At 36.2% G+C, this 22,908-nt stretch overlaps 2 protein-coding genes across 14 annotated transcripts; both read left to right on the top strand.

The window, feature by feature from the left end:
- The first annotated feature begins 638 nt into the window (after window positions 1–638).
- LOC107803813 (4-coumarate--CoA ligase-like 1) lies at window positions 639–3,491 on the top strand. Of its 2 annotated transcripts, none has more exons than XM_075250430.1 (6): window positions 639–1,205; window positions 1,493–1,762; window positions 2,196–2,382; window positions 2,479–2,624; window positions 2,963–3,030; window positions 3,114–3,491. In XM_075250430.1, the coding sequence occupies exons 1-6, from the start codon at window positions 777–779 to the stop codon at window positions 3,337–3,339; spliced, it is 1,326 nt and encodes a 441-aa protein (XP_075106531.1). In that variant the 5' UTR covers window positions 639–776; the 3' UTR covers window positions 3,340–3,491. The 2 variants fall into 2 exon arrangements, with proteins under 2 accessions (XP_075106531.1, XP_016483089.2); XM_016627603.2 differs by having other exon boundaries at window positions 1,493–2,092.
- Window positions 3,492–4,969: 1,478 nt separating this feature from the next.
- On the top strand, window positions 4,970–22,452 carry LOC107764196 (uncharacterized). Of its 12 annotated transcripts, none has more exons than XM_075250433.1 (18): window positions 4,970–5,115; window positions 5,335–5,478; window positions 5,819–5,892; window positions 8,774–8,839; window positions 9,040–9,111; window positions 11,065–11,137; window positions 11,629–11,666; window positions 11,753–11,860; window positions 16,487–16,597; window positions 16,688–16,768; window positions 16,880–16,948; window positions 18,736–18,813; window positions 18,922–19,068; window positions 20,034–20,141; window positions 21,117–21,185; window positions 21,304–21,366; window positions 21,466–21,617; window positions 21,808–22,452. In XM_075250433.1, the coding sequence occupies exons 2-18, from the start codon at window positions 5,442–5,444 to the stop codon at window positions 22,280–22,282; spliced, it is 1,821 nt and encodes a 606-aa protein (XP_075106534.1). In that variant the 5' UTR covers window positions 4,970–5,115; window positions 5,335–5,441; the 3' UTR covers window positions 22,283–22,452. The 12 variants fall into 12 exon arrangements, with proteins under 12 accessions (XP_075106534.1, XP_075106532.1, XP_075106541.1 ...); XM_075250431.1 differs by having other exon boundaries at window positions 21,463–21,617; XM_075250442.1 differs by having other exon boundaries at window positions 5,001–5,115; window positions 5,824–5,892.
- Window positions 22,453–22,908: the final 456 nt, after the last annotated feature.

Here is a 22,908-nt window from a genome sequence, read left to right as displayed (position 1 = left end):
AGTCATGAAAGCAACTAAATTATAGTGTTAAACTTGCAAACAATTTTCAACAAATGAAATGAATTGAAATTTTTTCGGAAGTAAATCTGAAGTCTTTGTGCCAAATCCAAAGCACAACCTACACCAGACCAGACAAACTTATACTACGAACACCACGTATGAACGCAGATGATCATAGTGAGCAATATTTGTTATTGCCCTTGCGGAAAGCTAACATTAGTTACGGTATTCCAACTGCCGCGTCTGCATTTATGCTATTGAAATTTAGGCTGTTGATAAACAGTACCTACTTTATAGAAGGGAACAGTAAACTTGTTGGAGCCAGCGTGACGTTAGAAAAAAAAATAGCAAGATTTTTTCAAAGAGTTGAATTTATCTCAACTTTTCTCATTTTTGCTCACCAATCCAACTTGTTAAAAGGGACTGCAAAATGCAGATGCGACATACAAAGCAATATTCCATGTGAATAACTTAGGTGGGCTCACCTACTTCTAGATGTTCAGATATCAAGTGTCAGACTCCAGTTTAACATATTAACTCTTGCAAAAATGAAGGCCAGTTAGAGGAACATTGCCTCAGGTGTGAGGAGGTGTTGCAGAATGGAATGATTCAACAAATTCTTACCAGTTAATAAGCCTTATCTACCTTTCATCTAACCTCCATGCATGCACATTTCATTTTCTTGATGGAGACAACTGGCGCTACTACTTAACGAGGTAACCAAACATCCACTTATAAATTAGCTTGGGGAGTCAAGATCAGGCATATTACAGACAATGGGAACTCGTGCAGTAGAAAGCTCACAGCAGCAAGAATGTGAACATATTTTCCGGAGTAGATATCCTCCGGTTCAAGTACCGGACAATGTGACCCTCCCGGATTTTGTGCTTCACAATGTAGAGTTATACACTGACAAAATGGCATTTGTGGATGCTACCACTGGCAAAGGCTACACTTATGGCCAAGTTGCAAGAGACATAAGGAGGTTCGCCAAGGCCTTGAGATCCCTTGGCTTAAGGAAAGGACGGGTGGTGGTGGTAGTTCTTCCAAATGTACCAGAATATGCTATTGTTGCTCTTGGAATCATGGCTGCTGGTGGCGTCTTCTCCGGTGCAAATCCAGCAGCTCATTCATCAGAAATCGTGAAACAAGTTGAATCTGCTGATGGCAAGCTTATTGTCTCTGATCTACCAACCTATCACAAGGTAGTACACCTCCAACTCAGTGAGATCAAACTTCTTGTATTTGTTACTCTCTCTGGTCCAACAGAAATTTGCATCTTATGATGATAAAAAAAGGCTTTAATCTTCCACCTAATGTAATGAACAGATAACTACACATATCAATCCATAAGTGGGATTTTTAACATGAAAAATCAGGCAAGTTACCTTCTACAATAGGTTAAAATACACTCATAGTGTAAGAGTTCTTTTTATACTGTTAGTATATGTATGATTTATCTAGCCTGCAAGTTAGAGTTTTATGACTGCAGGTTAAAGATTGTGGGCTGCCAGTAATAATACTAGGTGAAGAACATGTAGAAGGAACAATTCATTGGGATGAATTGCTCGAAGCTGCAGAGCGTGCCGGTTCCAGAACTGATCACATAACAAACCAAGAAGATGAAATGGTGCAGCAAAATGATTTATGTGCGTTGCCCTTCTCATCAGGCACTACGGGCCTGTCCAAGGGAGTGATGTTAACCCACAGAAATCTAGTAGCAAATCTCTGCTCTACACTCTTCAGTGTTAGCCCAGAAATGGTAGGCCAAGTTACAACACTGGGTTTGATACCATTCTTCCACATTTATGGGATAACTGGAATCTGTTGTGCAACCATTAGAAACAAAGGGAAAGTGGTAGTCTTGCGTAGGTACGAACTGAGGGCATTTCTAAATGCACTCATTACACATGAAGTCACATTTGCACCAATTGTGCCACCTATCATCTTGGCACTTGTTAAGAATCCTATTGTGGATGAATTTGATCTCAGCAAGCTTAAGCTTAGATCCATCATGACAGCGGCAGCCCCACTTGCCCCTGAGATTCTTAATGAATTTGAAAAGAAATTTCCCGATGTTCAGGTCCAAGAGGTGAACATCCACTAGACACTTATGTTTCTCCTAATGTCAATGCATTATTCGGCCCAGCGTTATTTTTGACAAGTTGTGGTCTGTGTTTTTATTTAACTGCTAGGCATATGGGATGACTGAGCACAGCTGCATTACTCTTTCTCATAGTGACCAGCATACTGCTAAAAGAAATTCTGTTGGTTTTATTCTACCTAATTTGGAGGTAAAGTTCGTTGATCCTGATACCGGTAGATCTCTCCCCAAAAACAAACCAGGCGAGATATGTGTCAAAAGCCAATGTGTTATGAAGGGTAACTGAACATAATTTTTCCCTTAAATGACCCTTTTGTTCTAGTAGGCATTGGTAGATATATGGAATTTAACCCTTTGATGTGAAAATTTTTCAGGTTACTACAAAAATGAATTTGAGACTTGCCTTACCATTGATAAGGATGGATGGCTTCAGACTGGTGACATTGGCTACATTGACGATGATGGAGATATCTTCCTAGTCGATCGTATCAAAGAGCTTATCAAGTACAAGGGATTCCAAGTAAGGATAACACTAACCATGAGCTTTAGAGGAGAGCACATTGACCTATCTTAAATACTTGACGAAATTTACTATGCTAAAAGGGCACCCTGGTGCACTAAATTCCCGCTATGCGCGCGGTCCGGGAAAGGGCCGGACCGCAAAGGTCAATTGTATGCAGTCTTACCCTGCATTTCTACAAGAGGCTGTTTCCACAGCTCGAACTCGTGACCTCCTGGTCACATGACATTAACTTTACCGGTTACCCTAAGGCTCCCTTTCACCAAATTTACTATGCTGAATCTAGAATTCTATATTTACCTTTATTCTGTTTTCGGACCTCCTTGTTGGTTTAACAGGTTGCTCCAGCTGAGTTAGAAGGGATCCTTCTCACACATCCTTCAGTAGAAGATGCTGCAGTAGTTGGGTAAGTAAAATCAATTAGTTGAATTAAGGTTTCAACTGGCAAAACTGTCACGAATAACGGATGGATATTCTTCATAACTATAGGCTGCCAGATGAAGAAGCAGGAGAGATACCAGTGGCATGGGTAGTCTTGAACTCAAAAGCAAAAGAAAGCGAAGAGGACATTATCAACTACATTGCATCGACTGTTGCACAGTATAAACGAGTGAGAGTGGTGCAGTTCGTTGATAGTATTCCAAAATCTCCTTCTGGAAAAATACTGAGAAGACTTATCAAGGATAAGATGCTAGAGAGACTTAAGAATGCATAGAGTGATGTTCCAAATACATTATTCTAACATATAACAACATTTACCCATCTCAAGTTGGTATTGACTTGCCTATATTCTATCATCATGTTTGTAAGGAAGCAATATTCCATAATGTCTGCTCTTTTACATCTATAAAACTTTAAAGTTTACTAGCAATGTAGAACACAAACAATGATTGTATTTCATTCTAAAAATGAGCTCAAATTACAGGACGTACAGACATTGGACTAAATCTTTATAAAGTAAGAATTATAAGATGCTTCCTCTTTTATGTTGGCAATGCAGGTTGAGCAAAATGTAGATTCTCTAGAAATGTAAACAATATCAACAACTATACCTCAATCCCGAACTGATTGATTCAAGGAATAATTGGCTGAACAAACACTAAATGCGAATATGCATAAAAAGAATAAAAGAGAGAAAACTGTGACATGTTTCACCATATATACTTGTTTCAGTGATTGCTGAATGGAAGGATAATACTGAAGCAGAAGTCTTCATATTTTACCAATGCAAGGGTATTTCAAAAAATGTGCACTTATCCTGTGAATATTTATAAATTATCAGAATTATTTTACCATTAATTACTCATATGTGTTAAACTTGTATTATTACTCTATATTGAGGATAAAAAATATTTAAATATAATTCAAATATAATATATTTCCTACATAAAAAAATAAAAAGTACACATTTTAATTAATGAAAGGATAAATGTGGTGAGTCATACGACCAAAATCAGAATTTGCCAATAACTGAGAGACCAAAAGTGATATACAATCAAACCTCTCTATAACAACATTGTTCGGACATTTTTAGGCTTTATAGTTAATGGTTGTTATACACCTATAACATAATTTGTTGTTTAAATATTTTTTGACTGTTACATACAAAAATTATAAAAAAAATCCCCTTCTTTAGTGTTGCATATACAGGACGAGAAATTATTTAAATTTAAAATCTCAAAAGATATGTATATTTCACTAATTAAATATTAAAGTCAATTAATATATTATAAATCCATAACTAAATATGCAAAAATTTAAACTTTAAGGCATGCATTTTAAAGCTACTTGGAAATTAAATTCTTTCAAGATTGATGGAAGAACTTTGAAAAAGATATGTGCAAAATCTTCCAATCTTAAGCATTATACAAGATGAAAATTTTGTCCAATGAAAGATATGATATTATGCATGATAGAACCTTTTGCGCAATGAAATAAAAATATACAAGCATATCTTTTAATCGAATTAAATAAAATATTTCATTATGAAAGTATGTACTAATATAATATTTTTATTATAAGTGGTGCATTAAAGTAAAAAGAATGATCAAATTAAAATTTTTAGGCTTTTTATTAGTAATCTTATAAATTCTATATGAATGTTATAGAAGGTTAATTTTATAAAGATGAACGTTGCTGTAATAGGTAAAAAAAAAACTATTGTAAATAGGTGAAATATAATATAAAAAATTAGTTTCGAGAAAAATATGACTTTAATAGACTGTTATACAAGAATGTTGATATGGAGAGGTTTGAATGTAGTAATATCTCAAAATAAAATAATTATTTTCCTAATCAACCGTGTTTCAAAATTAATCACACACAACAAAGGGCATTATAGTCAATATAGGAAAGAGTATGATATGCTGAAAACTCAGGCTGGGAAGATCCGAACAGCAACATCTGATTTGAAAACTTAGGGTTCCAAATTGCTCTAAATTCCCGCGGATTGAGAGTTCATTGGAGACTTCCATTTTTCCCAGCGGCTAAGGTAATTAATTTGTTATAGAATCAATTCATACAGTTACCAATGCTCCTATGACTACTAAAATACCTCACCCAAATAGTTTGGGAGAAGAAGAAAGTTGGATAAACGTTACCACCTATGTGATATTTGTTTACAGACGATTTGGGCTGCCATAATTTATTGGCCCAAAGTGAAATTGAGAATTTTACTGCAGTATTTTTAATGCAAATCATTGAATTGTAGACAAAAGCAGCCTCAGCATAGCTCATTACTTGTAGAATCCTGAAAATTCTGAAAACGCTGTCTTTTCGGCTTCACTGGGAGATTTACTCCATCCCGTCCGATTGCAGATGAGCCGGTTGATTGAGCATCACCTAGCAAATAATAGTAAGGTTCCCTTTTAAAAAAAAATATTTTTAATTTCTTTTCAGTTGCAAACACACTTTTATGTAGTTTATATAGTAATTCACTAGAAGTTGGTTCTCAAATTGTGATCTTTTAGACATCTCCAATAATAAATGGTCACTACAGTAAGAAGATGTTGAATGATCTGTAGTTATGTGCTTTCGTATAGACTCCTTATCTGGCTCTCTTATGGAGAGGGGTAATTGTTTGTTCCCAATTCCCTTCTTACACAAGGTTTCAATGTGGGTTTTGCATGTTACTTTGTTTAGAAAAAGGTGGTTTTAACTTTTAATGGGCTGTACTTCTTTTTCTGGCGGAGCAGAACAGGACATGAAAGGGACAGAGGTTTTTGTTGGTGGTTTGGCCCGTACTACTACTGAAAGCAAAATTCATGAGGTTTGTTTCAGATTTATGTTACATTGTCTTTTTGGTTCTTCAAGTTTATTTTTTTGGTTCAAGTTTATTTTTTCATTGAGCTTGTTTTGTTTTGTGTGTGGATAAAATAAGTAAACATTATTAAGTATTAACTGGGTCAGCACTGAGCTATTGCTGAGTTACAAAAAGTACATGAAGGAAGTCCTGTAAAACAAATGTGTTATCTACATTATTAACAAATTTTAACTTATACCTGTAAAAACGAATGTGTTATCTACATTGTTAACAAATTTCAACTTATCAAACGACATTATATTAAATTTTTGTTACACCAAAACAAGGTCAGTTAAACACTTGTAGATCAGTATATGACTAGGGTAAGTTTCACCATCAAACCACATCGGGTGCTTCACTGGGGAGAGTCCACACGATTCATGTTGGGACTGTAAACAGAATCTTGTGCAGTCTTTCTTGTGTTCCTACTAGCTGCATGGAGATAGGTATATTCAGAGTCCTTTGCATTACTCAATGGATCCCAATTAGATTTTTAGAAAAGGTCCCATAACTCCCTTGCCACTCTATAATGTAGAAGAGATGATTAGTATCCTCGATATCCTTGTCATACGTAAAACACCGATCACATGGGATAAAACATCTCATTATCTTGTCGTCTTTGAGTGAGGCATACATCATGTAAAGCGTCCGACTAAAGCATGTGACCTCGAGTGGAGCTTTATCTTGCATAACAGTTTCCAAGGCCAGTCACTGGATGTCTTCCACCTTTCAGCAGATTATGATAGTATTGAGTGTATGACTTACTAAAAGTTAATATCTCCGTTTCACTTTTTCAGAAGTCTGTGTCCTGTATTCAAGTTTTTCTAGCAAAGAAATCATCCTCTCAATATCCAATCCCCACAATACCTTATATTTAGGTACCATTTGCTCTACCCTAAAGTATCATGGCATCAGGATACACTACAAACCTGAATAAATCAAGGGTATTTATCTCTCAGAAGTGTGACCAAGCCAAAGATCTTGCCAACATTTTATCTTCATACAATTGCCCACTTCAGGATAAATATGGCTTTGGAATTCGTCCCATAACTTTCTAATGTATTTCCATGGCCTTGCTGTATCGAAAGTGGAGACATTTTGAGTGCACCAGTGGTCCTATATTTCATAATCACCTTCAAAAATATGCCTCCACAACTATTTATGCAATAGACTCATTTATGGAGCCTTAATTTTTTCATCAATTTCACCAACATTATTTGGTTTCCGCACATCTAACTACCTTATGAAATGGAACTTATGCTGATAAATGCTAACTTCCCAAGTTTCTTTTTATACGCCCTAGCTGTTTTAATACCTCTGGGAGGTGTAGTTAAGATTGATGTATAGAGTATCTTCCAGGACACTATGGATCAGGGTCAGTCATCCTCCCACTGAGCAATATTGTTTCTTTCAAGTGACTAGTTTTTATTTAAATCTGTTACCCCCCCCCCCCCCCCCGGGATACTACTTCTGACTTTTATCTGGTGCCTGGGGGGAGACCAAGACATGGAAATTCACCAGTTTTGCATCCAAGTATCTTCTAAGGAGGATTGCACATAGATCGCATCATTTATAGGGTATGACAGGCTTTTGCCTATTTTTATGTGCATCCAAAGACAGCTTCCAAAGCTAAAGAACCACCTTTAGCATCATACGTGCTTCTCCTCTGCTCCAAAAAATCAAGGTACCATCAGCACATAAATGTGAGGAACTGTGACTTCAGACTTTATACTTCTTCCCACTCTAAACCATAATCCTGCTTAGAATCCCTCTTACACTTTCCATAGCCAGGATAAGGAAAGTAGATAGACGGACTCCCTCTCTCCTTCATAACTCTGATTGATCCTTCAAACTGATGCCTTCTGTGTGGGTGTTGCTCATACTGTTCTCTCACCTTATATAGTCTAGCCAATCTGTTAAACTAGCTAACAATTTAAGTTAAGTCTCCTATTGACTTGAAGAATTAGAGTTAGGTTAGATTGCTTATTCAGTCAAAGGGTTAAATTCACTGAATTCTAGGGATGCCTAGTTTTCTGCTGTCTTTGAGGGCTTGTGTTGGGTCATTTTTTAAACAGATCATGCTTCATTTGAGGCAAGTAGGGTTTATTCCTCGAATCTTTGCAGTACGTAGTGACTTTAACTTTTTATGCTACAATTTTAGGTATATTGTCACCCTTACTCATGAACATATATTAGGTATCACAAAAAGCCCCTTATTATGCTAATGACACAAACAATTGCTCCTTTTGCTCGTTATTTCATAAATTGTTATTCTGAGGAATTAGGGTTGTGCTATTACTTGCTACCAGGGCTTCTCTCACCTTCTGTAGCCGAGGGTCTATCGGAAACACTCTCTCTGCCCTTCCAGGGTAGGGGTAAGGCTGCGTACATCCTACCCTCCCCAGACCCCACTTGTGGGACAACACTGGATTGTTGTTGTTGTTATTCTGAGGAATTACATTACAAAATGGATATTGTTCTACTTTTAATAATCAATTTGTTCTAAATACACTATATGATACCACCACTATTGTTTGTCTCTTTTATTCCTCTCTCTTGAGGGGAAATTGTTAAAATTAATTATGCCTTTTTTTGTGGTAGATCAGTTTACCTAATTACGTTATGCAGTTGCAAATTTATTTCTCTTGACTCTACTTTTATCTTTAAAAAACTAACAAACCAATCCCATGCCAAAAGCTGGTGTTTCGGAGTTTAGGGGTTACAGGAACATAATGGTAAGAACAATATGACTAGAGCTGGACTTCTTATTGTCAATGATTGTAACTATCTTACAGTATCACTCTGTATTTGTGTCAGATTATGTGTGTAAAACATCTGCATTTTACAGGTATTTTCTTCATGTGGTGAGATTGTGGAAATACGGTTGATAAAAGACCAGACAGGCGTTCCTAAGGTTGTCAGTATGATCTGCTTATTTGTATTACCTGTAATTACTCATGCTTTGCACACCCCCCCCCCCCCCCCCCCCCCCAAAAAAAAAAAAAGAAAAAAAAACAAAGCTAAAAGAGAAGAATAAGAAATGAAAAGCGACAATAGAAAAATGAAGGTTTAGATGCTAATGTTGTACCTTTAATTTGTTATGAATGATGACAGGGGTTTTGCTTTGTACGATTTGCAACAAAATATGCTGCTGACAAAGCTCTGAAGGAAAAATCTGGATATGTGGTAAAGCCTCACGATAGATGCATTAGATATTTCATTGTCTTGTCTTGATAAACTCTTACATTTTCACTTATTCCTATCAACTTGCATGTGTGATGCTCTTATTGCTCATGCATGTACATAAGACGACCACTTGCTTGGATAATATAGAGAATTATAAGCAATAGTTTAATACTCCTAGTAACTAACAGAATCTTTTAGTTGATGGCTTACATCATTGTCAAAGATTTGCCTTCTGTTGATTCAAGAATTGGTCCTCATATAAGAATATTAAAAAGAGTTGCACTTTACTTGGAATATAGATTTTTCCCTAGAATAAAAGATTGCTGTATAACTATTTCTTGGCATTTTGACACTTTAGCTCATTACGACAATATTTTTTTCACGAAGATAAGCTTGAATTACGCATCTTGCTTTATTGAAAGTTCACGCGTCAGATACATGATTTTTGTTCCAGCAATTGGAGCAACTGATTTGTTCTATGTTTTTTGTTTCTCTTTTTCCTTTTTACTTTCTTTTTCGTTCTTTGGATAGCTATGGACACCTAATTTGGTATTTGTTCAACTATGGACGCCTTTGTTTTGTTAGGATATCTCTTTACTTATTATTTAAGTAGCAAATAGTTTTATGGGCATTATGTAGTACATCTGAGTAGGACTTAGAAACTTTAATAAAGGGCTTTGCACGTACAATTCATTAGATTATCTGTTATATTCGATAACATAGTGTAATGTTAGTCTAGTAAAAAACTGTAAGCTGGACTAAAGACCTATTGATAGTTATAGACCATAGACGTATTAATAGTTCCATGGATCCAAATAGTAAACCCCTATCATATCAGGGGGAGCGTGTGTAGATCTTAACAGGTAACAAAAGGTTGGTTGGTACATTAAACTACCTTCCTATTACCATATCAGGCCCTTCTTTTGCCGTGGTCGTAGTTTGTCAATTCAGGCTCTCCAAACGCTGATTATTGGGATGCTGTTGTATGAACTATGGCACATTAGTAAAGCACTAAGCTAAATACTCTGATGCAAAGACAACTGAAGTTCTCAAGATGTAGGATACTCTGACGCAAATTGGGTTGATTCTTCTATTGATCAACTATTTATATCTGGATACTATGTCTTTTCTGCTGGTGAGTATATATCATGGAAAATTAAGAAACATAACATTGTTTTTAGCACATAAGGCAAGTTTCAGCCCATGGTTATAGTTACTATGGATTATACAATTGCTTATAGCTTTGAAGTTTGGAGATGCTAAACGAATAAGGTTATGTTGTGATAATCAAGCAGCATTGTGCACAACCTCTATTCGATTTTTCATGAAGCACCTGAGCATATATGTGGCCTGCCAATTTATTTGGGTAAAAAGGTTCGTTTCAAGGAAATAGTCATTGAATCTGTTATCTCCATGAACAACTAACAAACATCTCAACAAAGCCTCTAAAGGGACCTTGAAGTCATTGTATATTTTAACAAGCTTGGTGAGTACTAGTATTATTTTTATGCCTCAAATTGAGAAGTATTGGAAATGTCATCAATAAGCTTTATGCATACGATTGATATGTTCACTTCTCAAGTTTTACTTAGTCTACTGTCAGGGAAATGGGGAATTTCCTTGTTCACTTTATTGTGTTTTTTGTGCAATGTATTAAGTTAGTTTTACTATATTAATGGCATAAAGATGGTTTTCATGGACCAATGTTCAATTTATCCGGCTCATATTACCCATTACTAATTTTTCTTTTGATGACCGAGAAATCCCCGAGGGCCAGTTGCTTACGGTTTGAAACTCGGTGACTGGATAAAGTTACTTCTCTCTGAGTATGAAATGTTTGGAAGATTCTCAAAGATTGTCATCCTGCTATGAGTTTGGTTGCTTGTATTCTGTTGAACAGTGGAATTTTTCTCTCCCTATTATATTAGATTTGTTTTGTGGCTATTATTTCAGCTGGATGGGAAGAAACTCGGGGTTCGCCCCTCAGTTGAGCAGGACACTTTATTTCTTGGAAATCTTAACAAAGGTTCGTCTTGTCTTGCAAATCTTGTTGTGCAAGAGTTATTGCCTGATTTAATTAGGGTCTTTCTGTGACACTGGAGAAGTTCTTTAATGACAATACATAGAAGATGCCATTACATAGAAGATATGTTGAACATACAAGGACTTAGCATTATATTACAATTTTACGGGCTGATCTTTCATAAATATCCATTGTCTTGCTGCTACTCTGGTTATGCAGGTGCTATATAATAATTGGCTTTTCACGCTTGTAGTTTATTACAGTATACTCTATATCTGGATTATGAATTTGACTGTTAAATTGTTTCTTTTTCTTTTTCTCATTCATTTTGGGCTTTGTACTCTTGTAGTTTACTAGGATACATTTTCTTCTCTGGATTTGTGAATTTGAGCCTTAAATCATCTTCCTTCTACTTATGTTTTCTGGCACTTGAGCAAGAGACAATTTTTCTTTGTTTGTGTGCTTTCCTTATTGCTTGTTTGGACTATTTCAAGGTTGGGGTGCGGAGGAATTTGAGAGTATTGTGCGCCAGGTACACCTTTTAACTGCTTACAGTGCACTTTTCTTAATCTCTTGAAATATTGTTGAATATCCATCTCCCCCTCTCTCTCTCTCTAGGTTTTTCCAGATGTTGTATCTGTTGATCTTGCACTTCTTGGAGATGTCCAACCTGGTCAGAAGCAACGGAATCGGGGTTTTGCTTTCGTGAAATTCCCATCTCATGCTGTAATGCCTCTGTCCATGTTTTACATTATTAATTAGTATTATGGTGGTTGAATTATTTTAACCTTGTTGTAACATCACTTTTACTCATATTGTTGCATCTTAAATACTACAGGATAGAAGCTCAGGTTCGTGGTTTTGATTCTCAGTTCCAGAACCAAATTATGATGCCTATATTCTTGAGGAATCTCCCTTAATGAAACAAATTCTCAGACATTTTATTAACCTCATCTTATCGAAAAAAAGAAGAAAAAACTCTCAGACATGTTATTACAGATTGGGAAATTCAGCTTTAAAATATTGCGCTAGCATTCTTTTCAATCTTTAACGTATGACTGAAATGCATATGCGACATTCTAAAACGTGAAACAAAAGCTGCAAATTTTGTTCTCTACAAAATTATGTACACCACATTAAAATGCAACATGCGCTAATGAGAAACTCTTTAAGAGTTGGTAATTAATATGCCTATTGGATACTAAAAAGGACAAAATAAAAGTTCCATATATTAATATGAATCCTAAGCGTAATGCTATACAATTTCTATATCAACTAAACTGATAAAAGTACTATCATCTTTTTGTACATCTAATGTTGTTTTCACTTTTAGTATCTCCAGAGCTGACATCTCTATATGGACTTCCAATATCTGATCGTTGATGTCTCCAGTGTTCCAGTATCCATGTTTTCATCTATAACTTTGAGTATGCCTAGAATGACGTTGATGGATCATAAGTGCTTAAGTGCTATCGCCTCAATTTATTGTTCCCTGAAACAATATGCTTTCCTTGTCTGGTGCCTTAGTTTATTGTTAAGTTGCTTATGCTTTCCTTGTCTGGTGCAAGTAAGATCAAAGATGATGTGTTGTTAATGGATTCTTTTTCCTTCCCTTCAATGTATTAATATATTCCCTTTTCTTTTTATTTTATTGGATAAATTATTAGTTTTATTGCTTTAAAAGGAAAACATGCAAAAAATAAACAAAGGTAGAGAACTTGAAATAAGAGTATGATTCTTTACAAGAGCATCCAACCATTTATGCTAACTGTTACCTCATAGGTACTTTAAACATATACTATAAGAAAAAGAGAAATCTCCTAATCTTACATAAGTAATTTTCATTCCTTAAAGCTTGTCGATTTCACTCTCTATATTGTCCACAAGTGATTACTCAGGGGGTTGATTTCAATCCTCTGCTTCTCCTCCTTCTGTTCCTACATATGTAGCATGGTTTTGAGGGTGCTCGGCATCACCCAACCAATTCCAAGCTTGTACCATAATAGATGTGCCACTTGACTGTAGTAATAGATAATTCACATCCTCCCCTGCCTTTTTAGACATAACGACTAGATAATCTGGTTTTATCTTCCTTTTCCTCAAAACTTTATTGTGACTAGGACTTCACATGCAGCTAATCATTCAAAGGAGAATTTGTTCTCCCTTCTCATCAACCTATGATAAACAACCTTATTGTGAAAAGGACAACATTCTGTGTTTCATCTCCACGTGTCCTGATGTGTGATTGAGATCTCTGCTTATACAACAGGTCAAGGAGGTTTTGGGGTTCTTCAACTTTTCAATCCTGCAGAACGTTTCTTTCCACTGATCTGTATAATAACATTTAGTTTATGCTGACATGAGATTGAGTAAATAGCTGGATAAGTGATGGACAGAAAAATCACATCATCTATCTCCAATATTGACCAGGGCTGAATTTCCCATTTTGAAATTAACATTCCCTGTAAACTCCTCTCACAGTTTCATTATACACTGCCATAGTCCTCCCACTATATGGCATTGAAATCTAAGCAGTTCTCCGACCACTTCTTAAACTCCATATTTCTCTGCTATGACACGGTACATAATGCCAGAATTGTATCTAAACCTCCCTATCCACTTTCCCAGTGGAGCCTTGTTAAGACCCTCAGCTCTCTCACACCCTTGCGAGAAGTTGCTATCTTCCTTGTCAATGGAAACTTTCTACTCTTGTTGAATCCCTCAAGAAATTTCCTTGTTTTCTCTTAAAATACTCCCACTATTGCTGTGGATATGTGCATCAAAGACGTGTAGTACGTGGAAAAGCTAGACTGTGTACTTTGCTTAAAACCTCCTTCCTTCATTAGGCAAGTACTTCATTTACGTCCTTCTAAGGTTTTCTCAACCTTCACAGTTGCCGGATTCCACGGCACAGTTTCTGATTTTCTTCCAAGGGTAAACCCAAATATCAGAGGTGATTCATCTATGCACTTGAAAATCTGTACAAGTTGCTTAATATTCTCCACCTTTGCTTTCGAGCTAATTTGTGGCTAACATCCTGAGTAATATTGTAAAGTAAAAATAACACGTCTGGGATGCATCACTTTCCTTGATGCTTCTATTATTACTTGTGAATCCCAGAATCCTGTGATTCTTGCAAAACATGTAGCTCCATATGTGTGAGATGCCCAACCATTCAAGTACATCATCATTGACTTGATAGACACCTGAGGAAATATAACGTTCAGCCACTGATATAATTAGTAGATATAAATGTCTGTATATCTCGTATCAATCAACTATGTCTCAACCCAAACTACCTGGATCTGCTATGAATCCTCCTTATCCCTTTCATTTTATTTGGGTTGATTTTTAAGTAGAGATTCTCTATAGTTAAATGTTATTTAAATGTTACACTTCTCCCTGTAGTGGCATACAAGTATCTAAGCGGACTTTAAAGATTCCTGTGACAAAATTTCAAATGCACAAGCTATTCTTCTATATATCTCATGGTCATGCAAAAATTCCAACAAGAAGCTATGTGTATTATCACTATTGAGGAGAAGATATGTCTCTTTTATATATGTTGATTGGGAGAAGATGAATTATGTTGTCTAACACTCGTAATCTGCTTGAGGATTTAAACTATTTTCTTTCAGTTTGAACTTCCTTTTCTAGTAGTTATTCTATGTCGTGAAAATGGTCTGTCTCTTACTGCTATTGGGATTCTTGCTGCCGGCTGTCTCTGTCATGGATTCCATGACAAACAATATTTTCCTGGAGTATGATATTAACAATATCATTTCACATACTTGGAGTCTCCATGCAGTAACTTATTGTATTTTTCTCATACTTTAGGTCACACTGTTCTTTTCTCTGGATCTTGACCTATTTCCTCTTGCTATTAGTTGTCTACATTCTCTAGCCTTTGTTATAACCCATCCAGTTAGCTTGACCAGTTGCTTCAGTTTCTTTCAGTCACATACTCTCTCTTAGGGATATTTCAAATGTCTGACATACTTATACAAATAGAATATACCAAATATTATTTGACCAATGTAAAGGTCCAAACATTATTCACATGTGTTAAGAATTCAAGCTTATAAAAGCTGTCCAATTTGCTACCCATATTCTTGAATTATCTACTTGACTTTTCCTATTGAAAACCAATTTTTATGCCTATTGTGGACAATTTACTTAATTTCCTTATAACATGATAATATACTGCTCCTAGGTCCTAAGCCGAGTCTCAATCTTTGTTTTGTGGTCTGTTCAAAGTAGTTCTCGCTTTTCCTAAAAGGTAATTTTACTCCAATTCCGCCAAAAGAAAAAGAGAAAGTTCCTTACATTTTTCCAGCTTCAAACCTCTGTATCTTTGCTCAGGCCTACCAGTGCCAAGTCATAACTAGATATTAATTTTGAAATGCAGGAAGAACCAAACCAACTCTTTAATATCGTTGCACAGTCTATCTTTTTATGTTGATTCCTGGTCTCGTCTGTAATATTTTCATGTTTTACATAGATAATGCTCAAAAAAATGTGTAAATAGGCACTCTGTTGAAGTTACATACTGGAATCAATGTTTTCTGTTATTTTCTTGATTCTTCTAGCTGTTAATAAACTTGTAGATTCTTAGTCATTAATGATTCAATTGTATGTACCTAAGTAGTTCTAGAACAATTGGTAATCTTAAATGAAGCTATGATCTTATGGATATTAGCTCTTATTTTCTGATTTATCATAAGATACAGAGGATTTCATATACCGATCCCAGCTAGTTTAGGATTAAGGCATAGTGTTGTTGAAGTAACAAAGAGATGCTAATATCCATAAATCCCAGTCTCAATGTCATTTGTCAAAAAAAAAAACTCATCTTCGATGCTATAATGTCAACCTCTGTGTCGGCCTCTATAGGATTTGAGATAGCTTGTAAGTGAGAAACAAAATTTTGTTAATCCTCGACTATGAACTTAACCAACTTCATATGATTATGTAATCTGCTCAATTTACGGCAAGTTGGGTCAAAATATCTTCATGGTGGATTGGAACCCTCATTTGGCCTTTAATCTGTTGCCTTTCCCGAGCTAAAGTTACTGTATCTTGCTGTGCAAGTTCATAGTTCAAAATCTTCGGTAAGAATCAGAGCAGAAGGAATATGTATTAATTCATACTTCAAATAATTTGTCCTTGTCTTCTCCGCTCAAACTGCTTCACCGTCTTGTTGCCCAAAACTCTTGAATATAGTGCTGTAACCATTGGTCCCTGCCAAATAAATAATTCAATAAAATCCAATACTTCCACCCCATTATGAATATGCTACTCTAATGAAAACAAATCCCAAATATAAACTTCCTTCAAAATTCTCAATCACAGGCTGCGGCTCGTGCTTTTCGGGTAGGCTCCCAATCTGATTTTCTCATTGATGGCAAGTTACATCCATCTGTACAGTGGGCTGAGGAACCTGATCCCAATGAACTTGCTCAGGTTTTTTCCTCTCTTCCCTTTTACGATACTCATAGAATGAAAATCCTTAGATTTCTGTTATTTTCACCTTACCTTCGTTTGGATTGTCAGATCAAAGCAGCCTTCGTTAGAAATGTACCTCCTGGTGCTGATGAAGATTACTTGAAGAAGCTCTTTCAGCCCTTTGGCAATGTATTATTACCTTGCAATTTCATTTTGATGTTTCGCTATTAGTTGCATTAAAAATTTCAAAAAAATTGAACTCTGATGACTTCTTCCATACATGTGATTAATATATCTCAGGTAGAGAGGATAGCTCTATCCAGGAAAGGTAGCTCCACCATTGGATTCGTTTACTTCGATAAGCGATCTGTAAGTTTAGCCGTTGTCATTGTTAGTATGAGTTTGACTTTCTTTCTTGGAGCTGATCAATTTGGCATTTGTGTGCAAGTCCCTTCAACTTGTGGATGTTCTACTCCTGCTCTAGTTACTAATTTCACTACCCCCTGTAATTTTGGTGAATGCTACTTTTTTTTGTCCTCTGGCAACTTTTAGGTGCAAATCATTGATTTCTTATATTCATGTATATCAAATGTGAAATTATTTTAATGTCTGATTATAATGTCTTCAAAATAAAAAACCTAGAACAAATAAACAAATTAACTATTTTGAATTTCAAATTTGGGTTAAAGCTCCTCCAGAATGTGTTATTCAACACCTAATGATCAAGAAGCCATCTTATAGCCCGCAAAAGTTTGTCAGTGTCGACTTGATCAAAATTAATTTGTCAGTTTCGTTTGGTCATTCAAATTTAAGATGAAATTATTGTTCCTTTTATTTTTGTTATGTAGTTAGAAATTTTGATTTCTTTTCAATAGCTTGCAGTAAAGTAGTTGAGTGCTTTTCAAAACAATATAACAACAACTACACCCCAGTCCCAAACAAGTTGGGGTCGTGTATAGGATCCTCACTGACCATGTTACTCAATTTAAACTCATCTCATGCCAATATTTATCAGGAAAAAAAAACTCACCTCATGCCAATGTTATGCAAGTACAATGTTTTTAAAACAAAAAAAAGGTGATAAAAGAGTTCTTAGTATTTTTAAGTGCATTTATTTTATTAAAATGATCCTCTGTCTTCATTGTCAGCTCTTCGATATGATGCAAAAATAACCCATTGAAGCTCTTTGTGCCAAACCCTATTGGAAACCCCCCACCCCCCAAAAACAAGTTGGGGTTGCCTATATGACGTATCACTGTCCGCTTCGTTCATTTAAGCCTGTCTCAGTCAACCCCCCCCCCCCCCCCAACCCCCCAAAAAAAGGAAATCAAAACAAAGATTCCTCCCTCACTTTTCCTGAATCTAAAATGTCTATTCTCATCTTCACATTCAATAAACTCCTAGCCATCAATTCCATTAGCTTCGCAAATCCTCTCAAGTCTCTTACTCGCTACATAATTTTGACCATCTAATCATCTTCATTCTTGTTAAAATATTGATGGAATGCTCAAATTACCAAATGATGTTAAGAGGTAAACTGCTTGTGCCTGGTCAACTACAAGAGATTCTTCCTAACCTAAAGCATCAAAGACTAGCTGCCAGGCAATTCGGAAGCAGATTAAGGTGGTGGGACATACCTTAACCATCAATATTCTATGGAGTGAGCTGATGTTAGGGGACCTATATAGTGAGGGCTCAAGAGGTGAATTCAATGGGCAGTGGGAGAAGGAAAATGATGTCCTCAAAGGGAAATTTTCTGTATATCTGGAAGGATGTGTGAGAGAGTAACAGAAAGTTTGGCAATATGCCAATAGCGCCATTGCAAAAATTTCTTGAAGCGCAGTTTGTCATTACTTTCTTTCACTAATATGCTTACAAGTCTCATTTAGCAACATTAAAGCTACTGCTTCTACTCATGATGAATAATAGACAATTACTATTCTTTTTGTCTAGAAGCAGTACAATAAACTGAAAGGATATCATCTGTGTAGTAGCATTGGCTATCAGTTCTGTGGGAAAATCTGACTTTATGAGGAAAAATTAGAAATCCAAATAAAAAGTGACCCTTAAGATTGCAATTTCGCTTCTAGTACAGCTGACATTGTCTTTCTTTTGTTTCTTTCCCCAATCCCATTTCCTCTCTGCTGTGAGGATAGGATCTTGACAATGCTATTATGGCGTTGAATGAGAAAACTGTACAAGGGCCAATGGGAGGTCCCTCATGCAAGCTTCAGGTGATTTTTATCCTTTCTAGTTTTCATAAGTTGTCCAAGCTGATATCTTCAACGATAGTTTACAGATACGTAAGCCTATATTGGTGATTAATTATGATTTGCTAACAGGTCGAAGTTGCTAGGCCAATGGACAAGAACAGGAAACGAGGTCGTGAGGATCCAAACATGTCCAGTACCATTGAGAGTCATTCCAAGCTTTTGAAGGATGATCCAGATGTTGAGATGATTAGGGCTCCTAAATCAACTGCTCAACTGGTGATGCAAATGAGATGTTAATTTTTTTTTAAAATTCCGACGATCTTCTCCTCTAAAATATTTAAAATGCTGGCTTTTCAATCTTGCAAATGTTTGCCGGTAAAATTTCCTTGAAACTAAAGTAAAAGCAGTTCTGATAGGAATTTCCTGCGCTTGCTCTTATTTGCCAAATTGATGCTTCTATGTTTGTAGTATGCCATCATTTCTTCTTTTCAAATATGCAAGAGACAACGACTACAATTATGCCTCAATCTCAAGCTAGTTGGGGTCGCCATATGAATTTACTCTACCATTGCACTCTATTTGAACTCATTTCATTGGATATTCTATAACGTGGAGTTCCATGGTACTAGAGGTTCTCTAAATCTGCATGGATTCATGCGACTGTAGGTCTTTGAGATAACTTCATTCTATGTGATTTTAGGTCTACCTTGTTTCTTTTCATTTGGAGGTCTATGTAGGACATGACCAAATTGTCTTAAGAGCTCTCATTTTATTCTACTTGAACCTTATGTCGTATGTGGTCATTCTGATTTTCTCTAATCTTGTATGGTGGCACATCTATCTTAACATTAGAATTTCTTCAACACTTATATTGTGGAGTGGATATGGGACCTTAGAGGACCGAAGTTCACTCCCATATAACAATGCTGGTCTAATAGACGTTTTATAAAACTTGCCTCTTGCTCTTGTGGATATCCTCCTAGCACCTAATATTCTGGTAGCTCTCCTCCACTTCAACCATGGAGGTTTGGTAGGATGGGGTTTACCATATCAAGATAATATAATAGGAGTAATAATACTGTATTCGGTCTTATGAGCATAAATGCTTGAAGCAAGTCTATATGTTAAGTATTTGTGAGCTACATGATTGAACTGTTAAGCTCATTTTGATTAGAATGGTTGATATTTGTCGTACAACTCCAAATCTGTCTTCTTTGGTTTGATTATATTTCTTCAATCAGGAGATGGATTATTCGGATCCTTATGAAGCTGCTGTAGTTGCATTACCTGTGGTTGTCAAGGAGCGTTTAGTTCGGATCTTGCGGCTTGGTATTGCTACTAGATATGATGTAAGTTAACGGACGGACACTACTATCCGAAGTAGTAATTCTGTTTGTTTATTAAGTCTTCCTAATTTGTCAAGAAGGTTTTCATGTCAATTCTGCCCAAGTAGTGTTATTTTTTATTCTGTTATCATCATAAGCAAAATATGCAAAATTTCTTCTTTTCCTGTGAGTATGTATTAACAAAGAAAGACATGTTCGGTGTTGATTGCATTATGTAGTTTGTTTGTATTGGTTTCTAGTGTTTGTGTATTGAACTGCCAAACAAGCTGATATAAAATTTGAGATCCTCTTTCTTGCCTCTTCCGTTATATGGATTCTTGAGGAGTGGTGTTGGCTCCTTCCAAAAGCAAACTCACGATGCACAACCTAGAAGTGGTGAGTAGTGGCAAGATATAAATTCTTTGTTTTCTGTCATGTGGTATCTATAGTTGTCAATTCTTTTTTACTAATGTAATTGTCTAATATTAGTGTATTTATCCATGGAATCTTTCCATGTTTTTTTATGGTACCTATTAATTCTTTGTTCTAATGTAAATGTCTAATACTAGTGTAGTTATCCATGGAATTTTCCATGTTTTTGATGAAATAGTCTGTAATTTTGTCTGTATTAGTTCATTGTTGTAGCGGGCGAGTTGTGTACTAATTACGGTATGGAAGATTTTGTTCTTATTTCTTAGGATCTGGGATGCGCCATTTTATCTCTTCAGGAAGGTGGAAAAATGAGACATAATGTAAATCATACAAATACATGATTTACGTGTATGCTTGTGTGGTCAAACAACAACTAGAGTTTTTACCTGGTTCGCACGTCGCATTATGAAATCTGCCGACATATTATTTTGCAACATAAGCTTTTCACCTGCTTTATGCAACATCCGTTACCTCATAATAGTTGCTGTAAGACTACCGATTTATGATGTTGATTGTTGTGTATTACCTAGAACCAGCTAAAGGTTTTGAATGAGTTTTTATTTTCAGATAGATGTTGAAAGTTTAACCAGTCTTAAGATATTGCCCCAGTCAGCTGCCATATCTATTCTTGACCAGGTCTGAAATATTTATACCTTTTGTGAATCTTTCTAGTGAGAATTTCAGTATATTCAAAAACAATTAAATATCGATTTCGATCCTCATGCTTCTATTTTCCAATGCCTTTTATGTATAGTTCATGTTGTCTGGAGCTGATATGCAGAACAAGGGAGGATATCTAGCTTCATTAATTTCTAAGGTATGTTCTGTGGAGAGCAGATAAGCATCAAAATTTTTATCCTTGTTAGTATACTCTTTTTCGCTCATTATCAAACAAATTCTTTTCTGGATATAGCAGCAGGTTGAAAAACTGGGACCGAAACAATTCGATAGTAGGTCAAGGATAGAAGATGTTGGCTTGAGGGTGCCAGAACCAGACAGGTTCTCTACAAGAGTTCGTTTGCCAGATCTAGATTCATATGCCTCACGAGTACCCTTGCCCATGCCTAGGTTAGCTTGCATTTCAATGCTAGATCATTAGAACTATGCCACATGTCTGGAGCTAAGAACAGAATGATGTTGAGCAAGTAAAAATAGTCTTGGAGTGATAATTTGCTTTGCTGGCTCTTTAGAGAAGCCTATTAGTGAAGGTTGGAAACTATTGAGGTAACAGGATCTCCTTGCTGCTGGTTTCTTGCAGGACTGATGTTTACACATCTCACTATTCAGCGTATTTAGATCCCCATCTGTCTGGTCGGATGACAGCAAAGAGGATGGAGGAAGCAAGTTCCCATTTGCAGGCGACTTCACTTCTGTCTAGTCGGGTGGCAACGAGGATGGAGGAGGCAGGTTCCACTTTGCAGTCGCTCCTATCTGGTGGGGTGACGACAAGAAGGATGGAGGAAGCAAGTCCGATTTTGCAGGCAACACTCCTTCCATCTGGTCGGGTATCAAGGATGGATGAAGCAAGTCCCAATTTGCAGGCAACATGGAGCCCTTCTCCTACTAATGACAGAATTGGACTTCATTCACACATTACCGCAACTGCTGATCATCAACATACTCGACCACGGATCAGGTTTGATCCCTTCACTGGTGAGCCATACAAATTTGACCCCTTCACTGGCGAGCCAATTGTTCCCAAGAGCTCAAGTCATCATCGAAGCCTGTACTGAACGTTCTGAGCATTCTAATTTACAAATGGCTTATTGCCAAACCTATGTAACATAATGATGCGTATTTTTGTTCATCCGCAGCTGTAAAATAGTAGCTGTTAGCAGGATTATTTGGTTATGTTTCTCATTGACTTCATTGATTGCGAAGGTGCTATTTGGAATTTCGGCAATTACAATTTTTCTCCGGTGGAAGTGTGTACTATGACCATTGACATTATTATGGCTTAGTAGAAACAACGAGTTGATAACCCAAAAGCTTCTATTCGTCAACTTCTTCACGAAAAAAGAAAATCCCCATTCTCCCAGCTGGAGGTGGTTTATTTAACCAAAATATTTTAGATCTTTGGTAATAAGTCTCTTTGGTTTCAAAAAACTCATTGCTTTGTAGTTACTTGTTACGGTATGAATAGAAACAAGATAATGTATGCTTTTCTTTTTCACTCGGTGCATATACAGTAAGACAAATTAATTATAGTCACTACATAGCTCCTGTGGATACCTATTCAAGGGTTTGAAGGAATTTTCTTTTTACCTGACTGTACCCTTCCTTTAAACGCCATCGCACTGCCAAGCTTCATGGTATGAAGGAAAAACAGTAGTCTTAAACAACTCTTTCTTCCGTTTAC

Source organism: Nicotiana tabacum, chromosome 3 (genome assembly GCF_000715075.1).
Source record: "Nicotiana tabacum cultivar K326 chromosome 3, ASM71507v2, whole genome shotgun sequence".
NCBI lineage: Eukaryota > Viridiplantae > Streptophyta > Magnoliopsida > Solanales > Solanaceae > Nicotiana > Nicotiana tabacum.
The sequence above is the reverse complement of the archived record's forward strand: the minus strand, read 5'-3'. Positions and strand labels throughout refer to the sequence as shown.

Bases quoted from the DNA above. Each gene is read 5' to 3' on its own strand.
- LOC107764196 (XM_075250431.1), top strand. From the start codon at position 5,442: ATGAGCCGGTTGATTGAGCATCACCTAGCAAATAATA. The intron at 11,861-16,486 runs GTAATGCCTCTG...TCTCAATCACAG, and splicing joins TGAAATTCCCATCTCATGCT to GCTGCGGCTCGTGCTTTTCG. The intron at 16,769-16,879 runs GTATTATTACCT...AATATATCTCAG, and splicing joins TCTTTCAGCCCTTTGGCAAT to GTAGAGAGGATAGCTCTATC.
- LOC107803813 (XM_016627603.2), top strand. From the start codon at position 777: ATGGGAACTCGTGCAGTAGAAAGCTCACAGCAGCAAGAATGTGAACAT. The intron at 2,383-2,478 runs GTAACTGAACAT...AAAATTTTTCAG, and splicing joins AAGCCAATGTGTTATGAAGG to GTTACTACAAAAATGAATTT. The intron at 2,625-2,962 runs GTAAGGATAACA...TTGGTTTAACAG, and splicing joins TCAAGTACAAGGGATTCCAA to GTTGCTCCAGCTGAGTTAGA.